At 36.1% G+C, this 22,245-nt stretch overlaps 2 protein-coding genes across 2 annotated transcripts in view; one reads left to right on the top strand and one right to left on the bottom strand.

Annotated features, from left to right (window-relative positions):
* Positions 1 to 9,434, bottom strand: part of LOC144437008 (oxysterol-binding protein-related protein 9-like) — a 45,534-nt gene extending 36,100 nt beyond the window's left edge. The window contains exon 1 of the mRNA XM_078125875.1: positions 9,326 to 9,434. Within this exon, the coding sequence (XP_077982001.1) occupies positions 9,326 to 9,433 (108 nt within the window). The 5' untranslated portion in view covers position 9,434. The remainder of the gene's footprint in view (positions 1 to 9,325) is intronic.
* Positions 9,435 to 9,707: 273 nt separating this feature from the next.
* Positions 9,708 to 22,198, top strand: LOC144437007 (DEP domain-containing protein 1B-like). Its single transcript, XM_078125874.1, has 9 exons — positions 9,708 to 9,755; positions 10,871 to 11,142; positions 11,632 to 11,856; positions 12,678 to 12,856; positions 13,866 to 14,006; positions 18,415 to 18,581; positions 18,863 to 19,045; positions 21,017 to 21,190; positions 22,055 to 22,198. Exons 1-9 carry the CDS (start codon positions 9,708 to 9,710, stop codon positions 22,196 to 22,198), a joined length of 1,533 nt encoding a protein of 510 aa, XP_077982000.1.
* The last annotated feature ends 47 nt before the right edge of the window (positions 22,199 to 22,245 follow it).

Here is a 22,245-nt window from a genome sequence, read left to right as displayed (position 1 = left end):
CCTATTTTCAAAAATGCATATTTCATATTTCTTGTCTGTATATTCTTATTACTGTAGTCCAACATTAGGAGATAGAAAATTTGTAATACTCTATAAAATAGCAGTTCCCTAGGTGCTCTATGAGTACGTCCCACAGTCATGCCCCATAAAAAGTGTCATCCGACCCTTACATTGTACTTATAATAGCCACGACCACAGGTGCTCGTGACATTGCTATATCGTAAGAGACCTACGACAGTGAGGTCATCATGCCGAAAACAACGAGCTAATGACTGACATATTTCTCTTTGATATAGCAACTTCATGAGAACCTGTGTCCATGACCACCCTTTACCTGTACTTGGGCATACAAATTACAAATAAACATGTCAACAAGAATTATGCTTACCCTCGTCTCCAGTCCCCTTAAAAACTTCCCTTATTTCACAGAAGAAATAGCACAAAAATTTGCACTATGGAAATATTTGACCACCACTTGTACACATCAAATTTATGAAAAACAAATGTTTCATCTGTACTGCTGCCTTGCCGATACCATATGTACAAGTGCATAAAATAAATATGTATTCCTCAGTTCATATTTGCACTCTCACTGGTACAATATAAATATGTACATTTCATTTCATGTACCAAAATGAACGCTTGGTTGCTAATAACATCAATCATTTCTATATATCAACAATCTTATTATAGTGAATAAATCATAATTTAATTATGCAAATTTTGACTGTCAATCAAAACTGAATTGGGAGCTGATTAAAATCAATTAATCAAATTTGGTTTTTGGGTATGGTCTGGTTTTTATTTTTAATTATATGTTATTGATTTATAGTCAATTTGGTTATTTGATTCATGTTAGCGAATACAATTACTTCAACATCTTGCATGATACATGTACATGTAATGCAGGGGTAAGTATTAAAGCTAAAAAGTGAGTTTGACACCATGGTTTTATAATGAAATTGAAAGTAAAAATACAGTGTTTCTGGTATGGCTGCCTGGGTTTAATAATGGACAACAGAAAGTGGGACAGGTGGGTAAAATAACATACATTTCCAAACACTGTACATAACATGATTGTCAGCAGACAACCGAGGTACATGTAAAGTGACTTGGAAACTCAGGTATATTACCTTTTATTACCACCCTTGGCAAAAACACTAGTAAGGAAACCTGGTAAAATGACTGGGGAAGTTAGAACTCAGTTTGATTTTACATATTTACAAGTTACCACTCTTAGCAAACACACTGTTAGGAACCCTGGTAAAATGACTGGGGAATAGATTTTAACTACCCAAATACTTACCAACTTTTAGTAAAGTTTTACAAAAACACTGGTAGGGAACTGGGCAATCTGATTAAAATCCAATGTGGTGAAAGCATCTAAATGCTTTATTTACCCCTATTTCCATCATTTTGTGTCGTTTGCTTTTGTACTGAGTGATCGCCACCTTCCCACAAGGGAACTGGGGAACTCGGGTAGATTTTATCTACTTACTACCCTTAACAAAAATACTGATACTGATAGAGAACCCTGGACTGAAACTTGGGTAGATTATACACATACCTGTACCTCTAGACTCTCTCACAGTCCTCGGAACTTCGCTTTACTAAAATCGACGCTAAATAAATTATTTTGTATGTACCGATACCATCTACATAACGTACTCCATCGTACTCGAACAACCTTGTACTGTGCGCCCTCATCGACCACATAGAGATATATGTTCGTTGACGTGTGACTGCGACGCTCCGTGTTATCGCGAAGTCCGGGGCTTTGCGATAACACGGAGCGTCGCAGTCACACGTCAACGAATGGTATGATCTCTATCATGGTCGATGAGGGCGCACAGTACAAGGATATTCGAGTACGGTACATACAAAATAATTCGTTTAGCTTTAATTTTAGTAAAGCGAAGCTCCGAGGGCTGTAAGAGAGTCTACTGTACCTCTTACCACACACCCATAACAAAAACACTGAAAGTTGTGTAGAAAGTCTAAATTCAGTGGGAGTGGCAAAGATGACAATTCTGTTATCAACCTGGTCTTATGTACATGTATTCTAATAACTCAATCTGTACATTATTTCAAAGTCTTTGTCATTGTGCATGTGGTTGACACCAAAGACAGGTTGGAGTACACAGTATGACAGTTCAGATTAAGATTGGAAATAATTGTGAAAAAATAGTTTAACAGAGTTTTAGAAAAAAGTTCCTCTAGAACAAAGAATGTGTTAGTTTTGTCACTGTTTAACCCGGACTATCCAGGATGCTAGACACACTGGTGGAAACCTAATGTGATGAAAACATTGTCATAAACCACAGCCTCTTTTACGGCACCGTCTAAGAAATAGTGTCGCGGAAGAAACATCAGCTTTGCTTTGCGAGAATGGATGAAAATCATTCATACAATAATTGATATACATTTCCCCCAAGGATAAATGTTTATGTGGCATATTATACGAAAACAGCTCATTTAATTTTACTGTTCACTGGCTCTGTTTGATACAACCACGCAGAAACATAAGAAACTGTATTTCTTGCTACATTGTATCTAAATGAAATAAGTCATGTAAAAGTACTGTAACTTAGATGCAGACACGTGGGTTCCATTGCTTCTGTATTTGATGTCTGCATAGTGGCACATTAGTTTATTTCATTTTCATAGACAAAATGTTGCAAGTGATGTGCAGTTTCATAATGGTTCTACGTGGTTGTATCGAACAGATCCAGGGAACGCTAACATGAAATGAGCTGTACAACCTCGAATGAGAATGTACTCTGCCCTACTCACATCAGACAGATTACCACACATTGTACGATCCTCATATACAAATACCCATATTGGGGCAGTGAATAACTATACGCATGTACAACAAGTATATAATTTAATACACCCTAAGATCTTCAATTCTTCCTACAATGCTTGAGCTTGTTATCAAGTCCTTTTGACTGCGTAGATAAAATGACATTTTAAAACATACCATGAGGGAGGACCAACATTTCCAATATCTTCAAACTGAAATGTCAAATTATACAGCATCCCTACACACGTAGATAAATATACAAGATTACAACGAAAAGCCTCAAATCGTTGTTCTAATAATAACTAATTGATTGCCAAGTATCAAATATCAATACATGACATATGATAACATGATACTCAAAGAACAACGGTATCAACAAATATTGTAATTTTTCATCCTTTTTGTTCGTTTTCATAGCTTTATTTTTTTGTAAACTTACACATAGGAAATTAGTCAATTATATTTTGTAGATGCAATATAAATTTCATCCAATATTTATGAGGGTATAATTGTTGTGATATACCTCAACAAATACAATTAATGATCCTGCTGTAGGTGAAGGTATCAAGACATGCCAAAGAAATCGGATCTCCGTACTTATACATAGCCTGCAACCAACAATTGTTATAAAGGTAGTTCACCTCCTTACAAGACAGCATGGAATATGACTAAGACACGACCAGACAACATTGGGATGATGAGTCACAGACTCAATGCAGACAAGCTAAAAAACAACACAGTTGTCAATTTCAATACGTTTTTATGTCTATCAAACAAAGTCACTGAGTGCATGTACCAAGTACATTATAACGAGTACCAAATACTCAATGTACCACGACAACGAATTGCCTGAAAATCATACAGTTACTCAAATCACTGGAGATCTCCACTGTTTATGTTCAAATCTATCAAAACCATGCCATACTAAAACATGCTTCTTCTTTTTTCTGAAAAAATCTTACGACTTCACTATGAACTTTTCAAGGAAATCAACAATCTGTTATTTTTTCGAAGACTTAATACAGCATTTGGCCATAATTTTTGGATTTTAAAAATGGGGTTTTTAAACATCATCACGCTACATGTACTAAAATAATTTGACTGGTGACCCCTGAGTTTTTTTTCGTGATTTTAACTGAGAATGAGTTTGGGGTTTTCTAGTCTTGGTTACCCAGCCCCTTGCCGTTGAGGGCTCCACCCACCACCCCACCCTCAATGGTAGGAGGCTGGGTAACCAAGACTAGGGGGTTTTCATGAACAAAGGAACAGCAAGGCACATTCATGTACTATACATTAATTAAAGGGGAACAGGGAAGCCATTAGACTGTATGACAGAATATAAGTGTGAGAGCTCTATAAACCGGTAGATCTAACTACAGGGTAATATGCATCACATGGGATGATAACAAATAAATTATCTAAAGATAAATAAAACACAAAGGGTATGTAAACAACTGTACTAGAACTGTCAAGTCTTATAATGCATATAAATCATTGGATGCAGTACTTCTCACTGTACACCAGGGACTGCTGAAGACCAGAAGTCCACTTCCTATCAAAGTACATGTACAACTATTTTTTATTTTTTTTATTTTTTTTTTACAAAAATCTAATAAACTATATAAATAAGTGCCACTTTAATATTTCTTTAAAGCCATTTGTACAAAAGAACCAAGATATTTTATATAAAAATAATATACTGAATCAGAGGACAGTACGATATGAGTTGAGTTCAAGGGTCAACACCTAACGTCTGTAAATGTCAGGATGCCTGAAACCATACAAGTGAATTCTTATCCATTTTAAAAATGTATAAACTTTGCCTAAGTAAAAAAGAAGAAAAAAGAGGACCCCTTTTTTACTGACACCACTAATATTAAAATCTCTCTCAAAAAGTGCAAATACTACTGAAGATGTACAACAATCTAAACTAAAATGGCTAAATCCACGATATTGAATTTTTATATCTAGAAGTACGTTATAAAAGAAATTACACTGAGATGTCATTAACAACATTCTAAAATTACTAGAAGAGACACCAAAAACTTTATGAACAATACCTTAGTGACAGACATACCAAAAGACCAAAAAATGACACAAAACAAAGTTCAAAAATATAAAGACTGGACACAAAATAAAATGAGGATTTGTTTGTTTTGAAATATTATTACCTAACTGCCAATCATTGCTTCCCTGTGTTCAAATACATCATTAATTTATGATTAAGTTTGTGACATACCTAATTAGGAAGTGCTTGAGTATGCTGATTAATTCTGATTAACTCTGATTTAGAACATATATACTCTGATTGTTCTACATCATGACAACGTGCATCTATGCATGTCATCACAACAACCTGTTTCTACATCACTGGTTCTGCTGTGTTCGAAATATGAGTCAAAACCTTCAAAATTACCATTACTTTCCCTGATTTTTCTTTGATATTACGGTATTGGCACTGGTATAATTATGTTATACTCCAATATTTTTCTTCATTCAGGTGGAAAATACTCGTGACCTAAGGGTTGTCACTACTTGTACTTGTCTCTCCACTCGTAGTGACAAAGGCCCCTTAATGTAGGTCACTCATATTTTTCTTTGGCTGAACAAATAAAAATATTGGGACTAACTTATAATTCTATTATATAAATGCTGACTAGATACAATATAGATATATGAGCTGTATGAAACCAGCTACAGTAGCAGATTTTAATCAGAATCGTAATTCAATAATGAGGATGATTTAGTTCATTGTGAAAGTGAGCTCAGTGCAACTATAGTAACAGATTTGTTGTTGGGATCATAGACATTGGAGAAGAAAGGTCTATGTTGGGATTAAATTCCATGAAAAAAAAGGACAAATTCTTGGAGTTTACAACTGTGTGGTTTTTGCCAACTTGGTCACAAAATGTGTGTGCATGTTAACTTTCTGTATGTTGGCATGTATAATGAGTGTTTGCAGTGATGTAGAAAACTATATGGCAAATTTTTAATCTGGTAATATTTAACAGGTAAAATCTGGCACAGACTTTCATACCTTGTACATAATTTTAATGGGGAACCCTGGTAACAGAGGAGGAAATCTGTTAAAATTTGCATATAGATTACATTGTTCCACAATTTTGGTGGGGAATCCTTGTAAAATACATACATGGGGACTCTTGAGGCAGTTTTACATCTGCAGATACATGTGTACATGTACATGTACAACAGTGTATATGTACTTAACACTTAACATTGCCTGCAGATTATTCTTTTTCTATATGTTGTCTATTCACATTGATGACTTGTATTAAGGGCCGGTGGTCTAAATTACTGAATAAATCATATCATATCAACTTAACAAAAAACACGGCATAACTTGAAGTACAATGACCATTATAATTTGTGTTCATATCATTGGTAGTAGAATTCTTACACATTTCCAGAAAGTGTACTTCATTTTACAAAGACAGAACAGAGATGATTGCTACATGTAAATGTGCTATTAAGAAAACAGAAACATACCAGTGTTGTCATCCATTTTGGACACGATAACACTCCTTACTCGAGTCGGCCCTTTGTCATGGTTAGAATTTTATGACATATAGTACATATGGTAAACCACAGACCCTCGTGGAGGGTCTATGGACGGACATACAATCATGTAACTTGTTTGTAATGCATGTACTGGTAATGTAGGTTAGTTTTGCTTTCTATTTTCCAACTCAACATGCATATTTCAGTTTTCACACCATTCTGCACAATTCTACTAATTTCTTTATATTATACTTCATTCAATGAACCCATTGTTTCAACAGAGTTCACTGTCCATGGGTCTGTACACTGATACATGTATAGAAATAGATTTATAGATCACAGTCCATCCAATTTATCAGTTACAATTTATCTGGATGATATAACAGTAACGTCCAATATGTCACCTAGTATTACTTTGTACCTTGACATCTCTATGGCAACCCTTCCTTACAAACCACTGAAGCATAGTAGCATTCCTACTTTATCATACATGTATAGTGAAGCCCTTTTTAGTATAACGATTTCACAGATAAAAGATTGCTACTAGTTTTCCATCTAACATTTCTGTACATTTTTGAAGGCCAAGCCAATTCATTGCTGAATTAGATAACATGCTCTTTAACAGAGGGAATATTTTTGTGTGGATCAATATGATGAAAAGTAGTTTTCCCTCAGGGTCCGTCACCACATACAAAGCCTGCCAGTAGACTTGCATGACTAATGCTACTACAGTATTTCTGCTATCGTAACTGGCATTTTGATTTTTTGAATTCCAATTCTTTGTGTAGTTTCAATTTTAACAAATGACAGAACTGAGCCAAAAGCTTTTTTTGATACCCAACATGATTAGCTTCATGTAGAAAACTTGTCCACAAATCAAAACCTGGAAGGAATCCGACCACTAAGTACGCATTTTGTATTTCCCTTTCCTTTGTTTGTATTGGTGTCTTTTTCTAAAATTATTTTAGTAATTTTGGTGTACATGTAGTGTGTTTTTGATATGTCAGGTGTAATAGCACTGGTAAGCTATCTTATACATTCAGGACACTGGTTATGATACTAGAATACATGTTAGTCTAGTTCCTATACAACGTGTTACAATTACTGTGTTCATATAAAAATGATGACGTTATCGCATCTCCATGTGATTTTAGTTTCAGACTGGAGAGGTGGAGTTCGTTTTAATGAGCAACTGTCTAAAAGAACTAACCAATTGCAACTGCCTGTCAATTTGTGATGGATTACTACAGTAATGACATGCGTCGTTTATCCTTAGGGGGTAGCACAGATTTCTGTGCTAAAATAACGACTTTCCCTATATGTGAATAATGACGATCGTAGTAATCGCACTGTGTCATATAGGAACTAGACTATATACATGTATGCATGTGATATTTATGTTTTAGTGAACAAATTTACATATACTTGTATATGTACATGTAGTAATAATCTTTGATATTATCCAAGAGTATATGGTATACTTCTCTGCACTCAAAGAATAAATTTTCACTACTTGAGACCAGTTGTACTTATTCACTGTATGATACATAATAGTAATTCAATAAATTGTATCTCAACAAAGAAACAATGATCAATTCTTACCTCAAGAAATTTGCTAATCTGTCGTCTACAATGTACATTGCAGAAAAAGACAAAATTTAAGTGTCTTTTTGAGATATTCATTTACATTTTAACGACTATTTGCTGTGATATTTAAAACCATGTGTGATCGCAGTCTTTAACCGGACTGACACCCTATATACTTACTGGGTATAATTTACATAGTGTTACAGAAACCATGGATCTATCTCAATAATACTAGATCCATGCAGAAACCAAGTCATCAGGGTTCAATGTTACCACATAAAAGGTTATGTTTAAAATTCAGGATATACCTCCTGAACAACAAAACAGACAATGGAATTAGAAGGGGGTGTTGCCCACAGTCCATGGTTTTCATTACTACCTTGTACATGTGTTGTACTCCACATGGAAGACTTTTGAACTTTTGTGGGACACACCCCCTTTGACCTTTTAACCTTGTTTTGATTATTAACCTAATTAGCATAACTGGGCCAGACTTGACAGTGTGTAAGTACAGCTATCTTTTAGTTGTACTCACAAAATAAGCACAGTTCAACTATTACAATCGATGACTGACTACTACTTAGTACTAGTAAAATATTGGGTTGAAGCATTTGATCAATTTTGATTTGTTATACTGTAGTCTTATTAGTTTTCTCAAAATCACAGGGTACAAGATTTCCCCCTGTAATCCATGGACAAATCAAAGGTGTTGGGGTCATTTGCCTTTCAATTTATATACCGTTCAATACCATACACCGTCACTCTCATTTTCTGCGTGAAAATAACTTGGAAACATCTTTCACAAAATCAATTACTTGGTGAATTCCTCCAAGCTTGGTGCGATCATAATAGTGTGTTACTGTTAGGAGTCACATGAAAATATGTTGATGGCTCCTACATTGTATGCTTTTCTACTCTTTGACACTTACTATCAAGTCATATCACAGACGATGTTTACTACATTTCCACATAGACAGTGGAGGGGAGACTCCCCTCCACTGTCTATGATTTCCACTGCCCTACATCCCTAATCACATGATCTGTGTAAACCTTGTAAACTCAGTCTCCAAGGTAATGCTGAAATCACGCCAGTTGATGACAACTTCATACATGTAGGCAGAAGAGGGGAGCATGAAGAAATTATCATATGAGGTGTCAAATCGGACATTTCTTTTAAAATCTTAATTACAAGAAATTAACTATTGTTTAATAAACGTCTTTTGATGGTCGATAACTGGGGAAAACGTAAGTTCATAGGTCATAAAATTATGTCAATGACTTATTCTGCATGTGAGCTGCGTTCAGCGACAGTAAAATCATAGACGGCTTTCTTCAAAACTGACGAACTTTTCCACATAATTTTCACGACATCTAACATATGGTAGACAATCAATATGTTTGGATAGTACTTACGGTATAATATGAAAGAAGTCCGGTTTGTGGATCTAACACAAACCATCGATATTGCCACCCCTTCATAACATTAGTCCACTTACTCAACGGGCCCTCCATTGCTGCCATTTTGTCGTGCGCTGTGGAGCATGGGAAAAAATCTCAGGCCCTCTCTATGGGCGCCCTCATGCGACATCTTCTTGAAAATGCCCGCATCCCCGTTAACCAATCAACTAGCGCAACAGAATCACGTGACTAGTATTTTCCAATCAAGAACTACCCGGGGTTTTTAAATCACAAGAATGAAAAATGGCGACCTAGAGAGAGGAAGTGTGGATTGTTTTCGTTGGATTTTTGTGTGCAACGCATTGCATTTGGTTGAAACGCATTTGAAATTACAAACATGGACCCAACTGTGCCTACAATAGGTCCCTTCAGAGCTACACGGCTGGTAAGTTTGTCCACATAATGTAAAGAAACGGTGTTTCACTAGGGACCGATCGTGTCACTGCTTGTTCAAACAATGAATACCCGGACCTCATAAATGTATAGAATGGCTTCTATTTTGATATGATTGTATATTCGTTAGCTACAACAATAACAAAACACCTATTCTCTTTCCCCATCTCCCATGCTTTTTATGTATCGACAACACTTAATGTTTTTCATGTTCTTTTGTTGATACTGGTCTTTTCCCCTACTTTAGTCTTTATATTCGTTTATCATTATTTTCAAATTTCATTTCAATGTTTGTATTCAATATTCATGCATAAATCAAAGCAGCATGATGAAGCCGCTAGCCTTGAGTTTGTTAATCTAGAAATAATATAATAGTAAATGAGAAGCTCTGTATGTTTCTTGATGGGTCAAGTGTGTACTGTTATTGAATGTCAAAATCTATACATACAATTCTTTCATTTATCTTTGCTACTGGGTTGGTGGAGGGTCTATGAGTATGATTTCATCTATGCATGGATGTAGTCCGACTCTCAACAAAAGGAATCCTGGCACTGTGAATATACACTTAGTTAATTAAACGGTGACAATAGAGGTGTAAATTCACGTGATTTTTGCACACATTCTTTTTTAAGTGTCAAAAACTTCATTAAAGTGCTTGTCAACAAGTTGTGTGTTTTGGATGCTGATAGTTTAGATAATGATGCTTACATTAGTAATTAAAACTATGCAGATGATGTGGTAAAAATTATACAACTTACAAGAAAAAACCACGAAAAATATAGTTTGTATAATTCCTAGAGGGTTGTAAGCAGAACATGTATCAGTCGTACTGTATTCCCAGCTACTGGGGGTAGTTTATATAAATTCACTTTTCATTGGTGGAGTTTATAGTAAAAGCCACCGTCAAGGTTTATGTACCAGATTGTAGGAGACATAATTCATTATGGGTCTGATTGTCTGGGAATTGAAAAAGAACAAAGACAAAAAATATGGGAGGTAAAATCATGTAAATAAACTGACAAATAAATATATTGCAACCATAACAGTATATACTAAATATGCAGGGTAAAAAAATATTAATTTGATATGTTTCCTTTTCCGCTCTAGTGGAATGATCTGATCCAGACTTTCCGTTCTGGGGTGCCTCTGAAGAAACACAGATGGAGAATGCGCCTGTATGACAACTGCTTTGCAGCATCAGATGCCGTCGATTGGCTTCATCACCATCTCAGAGCGAACATCAATTTTGGACCCGATGTGACACGAGAACAAACCATAAGACTACTCCAGAAATTTTTAAAAGGTGGTGTCATTCAACAAGTGAAAAGGAAAGACAATGACAAGGATGCAATATTTGAAGAGAATGGACATCTTTACAGGTACATTGTCTGGACTGTTTAAGTTATCACAGGTTTACATTTCAGTGTAGTTTGCAACAAATACTTAGGACCAGTATGATAGCCAAATTTTGTTGTTGTGAGTCAAAATGAGAAACACTGGACATTTCTTGTGAGTCACCACATAGTAAGAGATAGGAGAACGCCAAATTTTGGTACGTCACTCGAAATTGTGTGTTTCAGTGGCTTAGAGGGCACACTGCTTAGGACCATCTTTATGGATGATACAACTCAGAAGTTTAAGAACTGTGTATTTTACATATACTGCTGTCTTGAATGATGTGAAGTAATTTTTAGTAACACTTTCATCTAAAAAAAATCATTTGTTTTCAGACCTGACGTACATGTAGTTGGTATTGTCCTCAACATGTGCCAAATTTCCGGTGTAAAGAAAAGGCACTACCCATATCGTTCCCAAATTCTGTCTCTAAATCTTATTGGCCTTTATTAATTCTTCTGTTCTTATCACAGATTTACAAGAACTTCACCAATCAAGTCACTCAAACCTTCAGCACTGTCAAGTAGAACCAATCTTCACAAATTTCAAGTTGGTCAACAACCACTGCTTCATTTTGAAAACAGTCCCAGGAAGATAGGAAAGGAAATAGGTGGCGTACTACCAGAGTGTAAACTAGTACACAAAACACTTACACAATTGGACATAGAAGATGCCTGGAAAACAATGGCATTGGCAAGGTATGTATGAGTGGGGAGAATCAAAATAATGCAATTTTGTAAACCAAGTATCTAAAGTTCATGTATTTGTCATAGAAATATGAACATACAATTACAACCATTCACTAAATGCTTTTCCACCGTTTATGAGACTGGGTAATTTTAATTCGTGAAGGAGAGTGTGTTCAGCAAACTCTGAGGAAATATAGCCCATAGAACTGATGTTGGAATGCATTGTGCCAAGATGTTAAGACAGATACAGTGTTACTGTAGCTAAGTCTCATGGCTAAACAAAATAGTGATAGAGTTGCTGAAAATGTGTACTAGCATAGAATATATTATTTGATTAATTATTTTTCATTGTATTCTAAGATGTCATTGGGTTGACTTAAACAACATGTACATGTATGTACAAATTTTAATGTACAGTGACATGTACATGTATGATCATAGACCCTACAGGTCTATGATATGATGTACTCTACAAAGCCCGAAGGGAAAGCCCTGCGATAAGACCACAGATGTTCATACAAATCCTTGTCAAAAATCTTAGTAAAAATCTACATCTGACTTAGTCAGATGTGGAAATCATATTGTTTATAAATCACTATCCTTGATTTGAATTCTCTTTCTGAAAACAACAGCTGTAAATAATTTTTTAATTTTTTGTAACGTCTTGTATGTTTCAGAGCTGTAATTCCCAGCTATAAATAATTTTTTCATTTTTTGTAACGTCTAGTATGTTTCAGAGCTGTAATTTCCTGCTATAAATAATTTTTTAATTTTTGTAACGTCTAGTATGTTTTTTAAAAATCATCCCAACTACTTTGTTTATCCTGCAGTTTACAGAGGATACTTTGCTTGTCATCACTGGATGAATTGATTAGTGACGATAAAGTTACAGCCAAACACATCATTCATAATGCCACTCGTGTCACAAAGAGTGGTGTAGTGGTCATACCAGATAAAAATGAAGACTTGCCGTACTGGGTTCTGTCAGCCATGAGATGCCTTGCCTATTGTAAGTAACAATGGTTTATTATCAAAACTTTCATGAACCATAAGGGCACATTGTTACTAATGTATTGTATGTACATTTGTAGATATTACATTGTAAACACACAGTTCTTAATCTGCAATATTTTCATATTTGGAATTCAATAAAGGCACTTTGTTATTACTCTCTGTACCGTTACATGTAACACAAAGTTCTTTATGTACAAGATTTTCATATTCAGAAATCCATAAGGGCACATTGATTTTCATATTTGGAATTCAATAAAGGCACTTTGTTATTACTCTGTGTACCGTTACATGTAACAAAAAGTTCTCTCTGCAAAATGTTCATATTCAGAAATCCATAAGGGCACATTGTTAGTATGCTATCTACCGTTACATGATGTAGCCCATTGTGGAGGGTCTATGGTGTAACACATTGTTCTTAATCTGCGAGACTTTCATATTCCCTAAGGTGCACTGTTACTACTGTATGTACATGTACCGTTACGTGCAACACAGTTCTTTATCTGTGAGACTTTCACATTCCATAAGGACGCACTGTTACTACTCTGTGTACACACACTATCAGCTTTGTACATTTTGTTCCGTCAATGACTTTTATTAATATTGTATTGTACTTGCAGTGTTTGTATAGCTTAGGGTAAAATGATTGTTTAAAAATTGTACAAGTATTCTTGCGGTTTTCATTCTCTGGCATTTTAGGTTTTTCTTAATTTAGAAAGGAAGAAGCAAAACTGTAATTTTCTTTGTAATTTTGTCTTTTGTGAATGATAAATATTAAAGTGGTATATATTTCAAGTGATAAGTCATATTACACAGTTACTCAAATAATAGTTTACAATTTTGAACACAGACATTTGGAGCAAGGACTCGTCAAATATTGACATAACAGTATTAGCATTTGCCAGTGGTGGGGTGGTCTGAGCAACTTACATGTACTGTCAGTTGCCTTGTTAAAGAAGTAAGCCTTTTCTAACTTTGAGATTCTTTTTCTTTTTTTTCTTATTCAGGGCCAAACAGGATAGAAGATGGACTTCCAAGCTATCCAGGATTTGAAAGAGATGTCTTCAAGACAATCAGTGATTATTTTCAAAATTTACCAGAGCCACTCCTAACGTATCAGTTTTATGATCTCTTTACCAATGTACTCGGTAAGGTTTTAGTTCTCTGAATACAGAGACAAACATTTTATAATGTATTTCGATAAACTTCAGACTCGTAGATTTGACAGGATAGTTAGTTATAAATGTTTACATTGGTCTGTCAGACTTCTTTCTTATTGTGAAAGATGAATTGAATGGCAACTTTGAAGAGATGAAATGCAATATTGTGATGAAAGAATTGCAATCAATGTACATAATATGCTAGTTCATACATATATACAAACCTCACATGAAACTTGTTCATGGAATGGTTGTGTGACACATGACATGTGACACATGTATGAAGATATAAATATATGAAGTACTAGATTCAAACATGTTTTGAAATATTTACAGAATTACCTTAGGACAGTTGATTGTATTTAACACTTGTGTTTGTCCATTGTCAGTCCACTTTTTAACATGGATGTGGGTATTATCTGGATATGTGGAATGGGGCAGTATCATCATTTTAAGTGAGGGATTATAAGGCATGTCTTTTTTACATTGTAAAAGTACCAGTGTTTTACAATACTAACTGCATGTTTACCATTTTCTTTCCCGAACAATAAATATCACAATTCATCAACATTCCATTTCCTGCCCTTTCCCCTGTCCTTTCCCTCCCTCCATTGCATTCTCAACACCCAACGTTTTGCATCCACGACAAACAAAAAACATTCATACACAAACACAACACAGTTATGGCTGAGAGAAGAGACCGGGGTTTGCCAGCTGTCGACGTCAGTCAATCAAGCTCTACTGTAATTTCCCCCATATCCACAAACGCTGGTCTGTCGTCTTTCCAGTCAGTTGAGAATCTGATGTTGGATTTGACCATGGCCGGCAGAGGCAACTCTCCACCTCATCCCGCAAGTATTCAAGGACGGCGGAGTGTACGCAAGTTTGTGCAACACCCTAGAGGTTATAGGTCAGATAATCTCAATGAGTGTTCCTTCAGTATTACTCGAGGTGTCCAGCAATACGAAAAGACCTGGTACGCATCGGAAGACAATCTGGGAATTGTCCCAGAAGAAAACTTGCATGCCACATTGAAAGAAATGGAAAAGGTGGTTATACAGGAGAATGTGGTGCAGCGGAGAGGGAATGTTATGTATGAGACTAGTTTGTGGACTGCCAGTAACAAACCTAGAATTTATGTGGATGAACGAGAAAGACGGAAGTATATTCAACAACAGAAGCCTGATCCAACATATGATGAAGAGAATAGGGCCCCTCCTGAAATGACCCAAGCCAAATATGAGAAACCAGCTAACCATACTGCCAGAACTTCAAACATTAAAAACTCCCAGAAATTCAGATCAACCACAGATGTACGAAGATCGTCATCAAGGATGAAAAGTTCTGGTTTACTCAAGAAATTTGCATCACTCACAAACATCAGTAGTCATGAAGATTCCGAGAAGAATAGCAAGCAATCCAATTTGACAGGTTCTAAGAGATTTGGCTCTGCCTCACAACTGTTTGAGAAAATCTTCAAGAATCCAACTAAACAGAGACGCAGTGATTTCTCAAAGGCTGTGCCAAAAGATGTGGATATCGCATTACTGGATGTACCACGTGGAGCAGCTGGGGTGGCTTCCAGCAGCACCCCAGAAAACAACAGGAACGATTCCCAATCCTTCAGTTCAACGTACAGCACAACTCCAAGCTCTGCCGGCAGTTTCAAAAGCGTGTCAAGTTCAAGAGACAGGTTCATCTCCAGCAGCTGTTATGACCTGTCTTCTATTCACTTTAGCACACCAGGTCACGCATACCCACCCCCTCTCAAAGCTACGGCATCGCTAGCCAATCTCTCAAATGGCAGCGCTTCCAGCTGTAACAGCAGCATGTATACTACCCCGCCATGTGAACCTCATCTGTGCCGAACCCAAAGCCTGACTGCAGCCAACCTAGCAGGTTACACGGCTGCTGCCAGTGGTACAGCCATTGCTCAAGCTACAATGAAGAGGTCTGATAGCGCCACAAGTAAGAAATATAGAAATTCTACTGTAGCTTCTACTTGAGTATCGCACAAGATTTCTTCATTTGAGACTCACACAAAATTTGATGCGAGTGAAGGAATCTTCTGTGATTGCATCTTATGTGAGTGGCACTTACTCTTAATCATTGCAGAACATACACACTACACTTGTCACCCATCTTGTATGCTGACTTCTTGTATACAGACAACATTCTCTCTTGCGACATGCGATATCTCTTACACCTTTCACACCCAATTCCTTCAACTTATCCTTGTCCTCTCGAACTCCATATTTTTTTTTTACTCTCAATCATTTTTCTTTTCAGTTTTGAAATGTTATGCATGATAAATGTATGCGCCTGTTGTAAAAACACACATACACACACGTTTTTTGTTTTGCTTTTCACTCTATGTTCCACTTATGTATGCATCTTTATTTCCCCATCATAAAAACTGCTTGCAAGCCTTACATCACTAAATACAATAATACACATAGTATAACCATTAAAGAAACTCTTAACACTTGAAGCCTTTACCTTGAACTTCCTGTGGTATAATATTAACTATAGCTGTGTCACTTTGTGTGGTGTTCTAACATCTCCTTATAAAGGGCAAACATTTACCAATAATAGTTTGTGTTATGCCAAATACTATACTCATCCTAGTATAAAATACCCTATCCTTGGTTACCCATAACATATTCAAGGTAAACTTTAGGTATTACTCTGGTAATCATGGCTTTGGTTTACTAAGATATAAACTAAAACTAATCTCACAATATGTTGATACAACAGTGATAAGCTATTGAATGGATGGATAGTTTCATTAGGGTGGCTCTCTGAAAGCAGTGGCTATAAACTTCAGTGTACTGTTTTAGGACTTCTGATATGTTTATACTGCCTTGATCACAGGTTGATTAGATTCCCCAACACAGGAACAGCTATCACTTGCATAATCTACCAACGTCGTAGACCACAGGCCTCTTTTACAGTAGCGTCCAAAGCATACCCGCTTATCTCGTTGCTTTGGCAGAAGTATGTGCTCTGGCCTGCGAGAATGGTAATCTACCACATCGAGCAACATTAGTTTCAGTTTTTGTCTCTCTTGGTAAACTGAAGCCTTGATTACCAGAGTTGTAAAAATTCACGCTTTAAAGTGGTAACTTATAGTACTATGGGTATGTCAACGTGTGTACTGAGCAAAGGGTTTAGCAAATAACACCAAAATTGCTGAAAATTATTTTAACCAATTTTACAAACTGGAAATCCGACAGCAGTACCACATGAACTTTAAACTAGAATCTCTAGTCCTTGTTTAATTGCTGCCACTAGATGGCACCATGACAGATCTAAATTGTTGCAACTGATGTTACACTTGAACTGTTGATTACTAGGATGAATATGGTAGGTATAACTTGTCGAATATTTAGAGCATCTAAAAGGCACTCAGAGTGATGTGTTCAATGTAGTTCTAGATTTGCTGTGACATTTTTGAAAGGAATTCAAAATTCAGTAATGATGCACTGTGTTAGATTGAAAGATTTGTCGTCATAGTTGTTGATGCTCCTGAGTCCTGTTGATCACTTGCTGCAGCCTTGTTTCACGTTACCGTCAAGCATATCTGTTCTTTACAAACAGAAACAAACAAGAAACTGTACATGCTAAACTTCAGCAAGATTGCAATTCAGGGGTGAACAAATCATTTTGTGCACTGGTGGTCCCTGGACTAGTGCCTTAAAAAATCCAGTGGTCCTGCTGAAAGAATTAGTGGTCCCAGGTTCCGCTAATGTGAAACATTAGTTCATTTCATTTAGACAAAATGTCACATGAAACTGTATTCAATCAAACCTTGCTATAATTGTAAAATCTAGCATGTGCAATTTTCTTACTGGTCTCTGCGTGGTTGTATCAAACACAGTCAGTGAACACTAACATGGAACAGGCTGTAAAACACATTATATGCATAGCAAGCAATTCTTGGTTCCTGCAATAACATTTTACCTCACTCATTTACAGTAAGTTCTTTTTTTTTTTTGAGTGATAGTAACAAGACCCAGGAGGAAATCAGCTATTATCGTTATTTCCTGGCTACCGTGTTTTAAATAAATTCTACTTCTACTATGCTAGAGGGTCAAAATCAAACAAGATGGTTGATTTATCCTCAAGGCATGTATAGAGTAATATGTAACACATGGAGTGAAACCACTGACAGCCATCATGGTGTTAATGTTATCCAAGAAATCAAACTGAGTTATTTTGATGATGTGCCAATGTGAGAAAATTCTCTCAGGTAACAAAAGTTAAGGGAGTGATCACAATTACAAATCTTTCCGTCTAACATTTTGTATGATGTAACAATATAAGCACCAGTTTGGATACCATGCTACCTAGATGGCCATAGTACTAACTTTGTGATTACTGTTGTCTTCCCTAGGTCTGTATTCAGGGGATAGATCTTGTGCACAGGAAGCTCTGCAGCTGTGCTGTATGATGTTGCCGCCTAGCAACAGGAAGAAACTTCACTTGCTGCTGAGAATGATGTCTAAGATGGAAAATAATGACAAATTAAACCTGCATGACTCGATATCAACAAGGCAGCTGGTAAGTCAGTCAGTCAGTCAGTCAGTCAGTCAGAATAGAGATACATGTACAAGAGAAATGTGATGTTTAATAAGGCTGAATGAGAAGATGTATCCTACTGTACAGTGAATCTACAAAGTTTGCAAAGTCAATAAGGTGGGTAGGAATATGGGATGCTCAGTTCTCGTTTGTTTACCGTGTGGATTTTCTGCTTCATGCCTGTATGTTGTGTGTGTGTAGTGCCTTAACTTTATCATTGATACTGAAAACTTCTCTCTCGTTTTTTTTACCCTACGAAACAGATTCTCCAGACGTTTTCTAGGAGCATATTGAGTTGTTTAGAGGAATTAGGACTCGACGAAATCCTGGCCATGAGACTTGTGACGTACATGATGGATAACTACGTCGAGATTCTCAAAGTACCGGAACAGTTGAAAGTAGATGTCGAAAACAGAATAGCCTACCTCAGGAGGGGAAAGGTACTTGTAAGTGGAGATTTATTGACGTGATATTCCTGCTAAGACACCCTGGTGATATCTCAGAAATTTCAGCTAGCTGCAGACAAGCATGCTTTGTTTACACAACTAGTACTCTCTCTCTTCTTATTCTCCGGGTGAATTTCTTGAATAATTTCTTGTATGCTAACATTTATCTTTAATCAATCTTGTTTTTCTTTCAAGCTCCACAGCTCATGTCTGTCTTTCAAACCAAATGTATTTCAATTGTGTTTTTATTCTGTTTGCATTATGCTTCTATCTGCCAAAGAATTACTTGTGTAATTAATAGACTCTGTATGTCTTTCTTTGTCGGAAAGTATTCATCCATCTATTTTGATTTGCATAACTAATGTTTTACCCTTATCTTATTCCATACAACTTTGACATACATGCTTATGTGTTTGTTGCACAAAGACACACACAGACACACGTTCAGTGATGCATACTTTTGATAATGTAGATACATACATACATACATACATACATACATACATGGATATTCATGCACATACACATGTGTACACACACATACATCATGTGTATCATACATACATACATACATACATACATACATACATACATACATACATGGATATTCATGCACATAAACATGTGTACACACACATACATCATGTGTATCATGTATGTATACATACATACATACATACATACATACATACATACATACATACATACATACACACTTCTTGTTAAAGCATGCTAGTCAGTCAGTTACATTTTGATAATTTATAAATTAGAATTACGTTACATTCATGACATCATTAATTTGATCATGATTAAAATATATTATTGGTCGCATATTCATTACAATTTGCTCCATTACGCCAGGGTTCATCAAGAAATCACGTCCATACTAATCTCTCACACAATCATTTAGCCTTTGTTTGCATGTACTTTACATAGTAATTTATCACATTACATAGAGATTACACAGATGCATGACATCATTTTCAGAACTATTTTGCTGGCTTGCTATTATAGTACATTGGCCATTCATCAAATCATTTTGCATGTCATTGGTTACACTCTATTGCCACTAATCAGTTAGTTGTATGAGGGCATGCTGCATAAATGGAAATCGCGTGTGGACTGGTGAATTCATCTAGCTTTGAACTATCACAAATGCATAGATAAATATACCATTCATTGCATCTTGATCACTTCCCATGGTTCAATTCATATCCAATCCAGAACCTATGACACTGAGAAACGTTAACTGCTAAAAAATAACATCTCACTTTTCTTAACGGAAGGTTGTGCAGTGCAAAGTTGCAAAGGTACATTTTTCGTGGGCTTTAAAACATTCAGAATGTGTTTATGACTGTTCCAGTTACACCTTACTTTTTAGCCACCGAGGGTGGGGGCTATTGCAATGGGCTCTGTCCGTCTGTCTCTCCATAATACAGCACTTATCAGACATGCAATATTCGATTTCTTTCAAGTGTGGCACAAAGATGACATATCATATATATGCATATCATTTGTTTTTAAATATATGCAAATTTGACAGAATGGCTGCCATATTTGTAGATAAAATTCAATATTTGGTGCATAATTTTAAAAACTGTAATACACAGACACTCCATTGAGGTGTCTATCCCTATATTATCAGATGCAAGCTATCTTTTGAGACCTTACCCTTTAACCTTGATTCACTCAAGGAAATATAGTCATTGTGGTACTCTGGACATTAAAACATGTATTGTTAATGTTAATGTACCCTAATAGTCGATCTGCTAGACCTTAGATGTTCTGCCGATAAAATATGACACACGGCCGAACATCGCTATCAAGGATGGAACATCCAAGGTTCGGGCAAGCCCTCACTGCGAACTTTGTTCAATTATAGTATCGAAAGAAAGCCCGAACGTCTAGCAGCAAGACTAGTACCCTAATTACTAAGTTTTGCATGATTTCTCCCCTTGCCATTCTGTATAGATAAAGTATAGTTCAGATGATGAAAATTCCTGGGCATTCTGTGAACAATTGTCAAAAGAAGAATATGAGAAACAGAAAATGAGCAGCTCACAACAAGCCGTAGCAGACTTACTAGAAAATATCATTAAGGACAGACAAATGGTGGTGAAAGAAAAGAGAAAGAAGTTGAAACAGGTAATGTGAAATGGTAGACTGTAAGAGATCAGCTCTAAACAGGCTTCTCTTAGTGTTGGCTGATGCAAGACATGTATCTTACAGACAGGTGTAATAGTTATTATACCATGCACAAGCCAAAAATATGGGATATATACTCTGGTTGTTCTATGTTATGACAACGCGTGCCTACGTCACTGGTTCTGCTGTGTTCAAAATATGAGTCAAAATGATCAACATGGCTATTACTTTGCCCTATTTTTCTTTGATATTACTTGCACTGATATAATTATGTTATTCAATATTTTTCTTTCATTCAGCCGGAAAATACTTGTGACCTAAGGGTTGCCACTATGAGTCTGGTGACTCATAGCAACAAAGGCCCCCTTACTTCACTCGTATTTTCCTTGGCTGAACGAATAAAAAAATATTGGGGAATAACATCTAAATGTAAACATCTCCATATTACCTTTCTGATTGACTTAGAAATTGTAGAGAACTCAATGACATGCATACATATAACTAATTATTTGGCTGATAGTTTTGGTGTGTGTGTCTGTATATATTTCAAAACGGTAGTGACAAAGTTAACTCATATCATCATCACAAGTGTTTCTTGATAGTTCTTGGGGGTACCACAGTGCATGTACACTGGTGTAAAGAAGCTAGGAACTTGTACAACAGACAGGGTTAGATATTTTACAACATACATTATATTATGTGTTTGCTATCATTGGGAACTCTGGTAAGGAGGTGCTATAGTGAATCATGCATGTAGCTTTTCATTGATTGTATTGTGGTTTTTATGGAGAACCCCTGAAACATACCTTAGTCACACAAGTTTATTTTTAGTGACACTGATAGAATTTTTTCTTTGCACTACAGTTTCAGAAAGTGTATCCTGACATCTATGCAAAACGTCTACCAACAACTGCAAGTGAAGCTGAACTCTTCCCAGAGAAACCCAAAATAAAGCAGCCCATGTTGAGTGTTAGGAAACCATTCTCCAAACTGAAGAGTATGCGGTAATGACTCACTGTGCCCTCTACAATGCTATATGGAATTTGTTGATCTGG

The sequence above is a fragment of the Glandiceps talaboti genome, chromosome 6 (assembly GCF_964340395.1).
Source record: "Glandiceps talaboti chromosome 6, keGlaTala1.1, whole genome shotgun sequence".
Taxonomy (NCBI): Eukaryota; Metazoa; Hemichordata; class Enteropneusta; family Spengelidae; genus Glandiceps; species Glandiceps talaboti.
This window is presented reverse-complemented; position numbering and strand designations above follow the sequence as displayed.

Bases quoted from the DNA above. Each gene is read 5' to 3' on its own strand.
- LOC144437007 (XM_078125874.1), top strand. From the start codon at position 9,708: ATGGACCCAACTGTGCCTACAATAGGTCCCTTCAGAGCTACACGGCTG. The intron at 12,857-13,865 runs GTAAGTAACAAT...TTTCTTATTCAG, and splicing joins CATGAGATGCCTTGCCTATT to GGCCAAACAGGATAGAAGAT. The intron at 14,007-18,414 runs GTAAGGTTTTAG...TGTCTTCCCTAG, and splicing joins TCTCTTTACCAATGTACTCG to GTCTGTATTCAGGGGATAGA.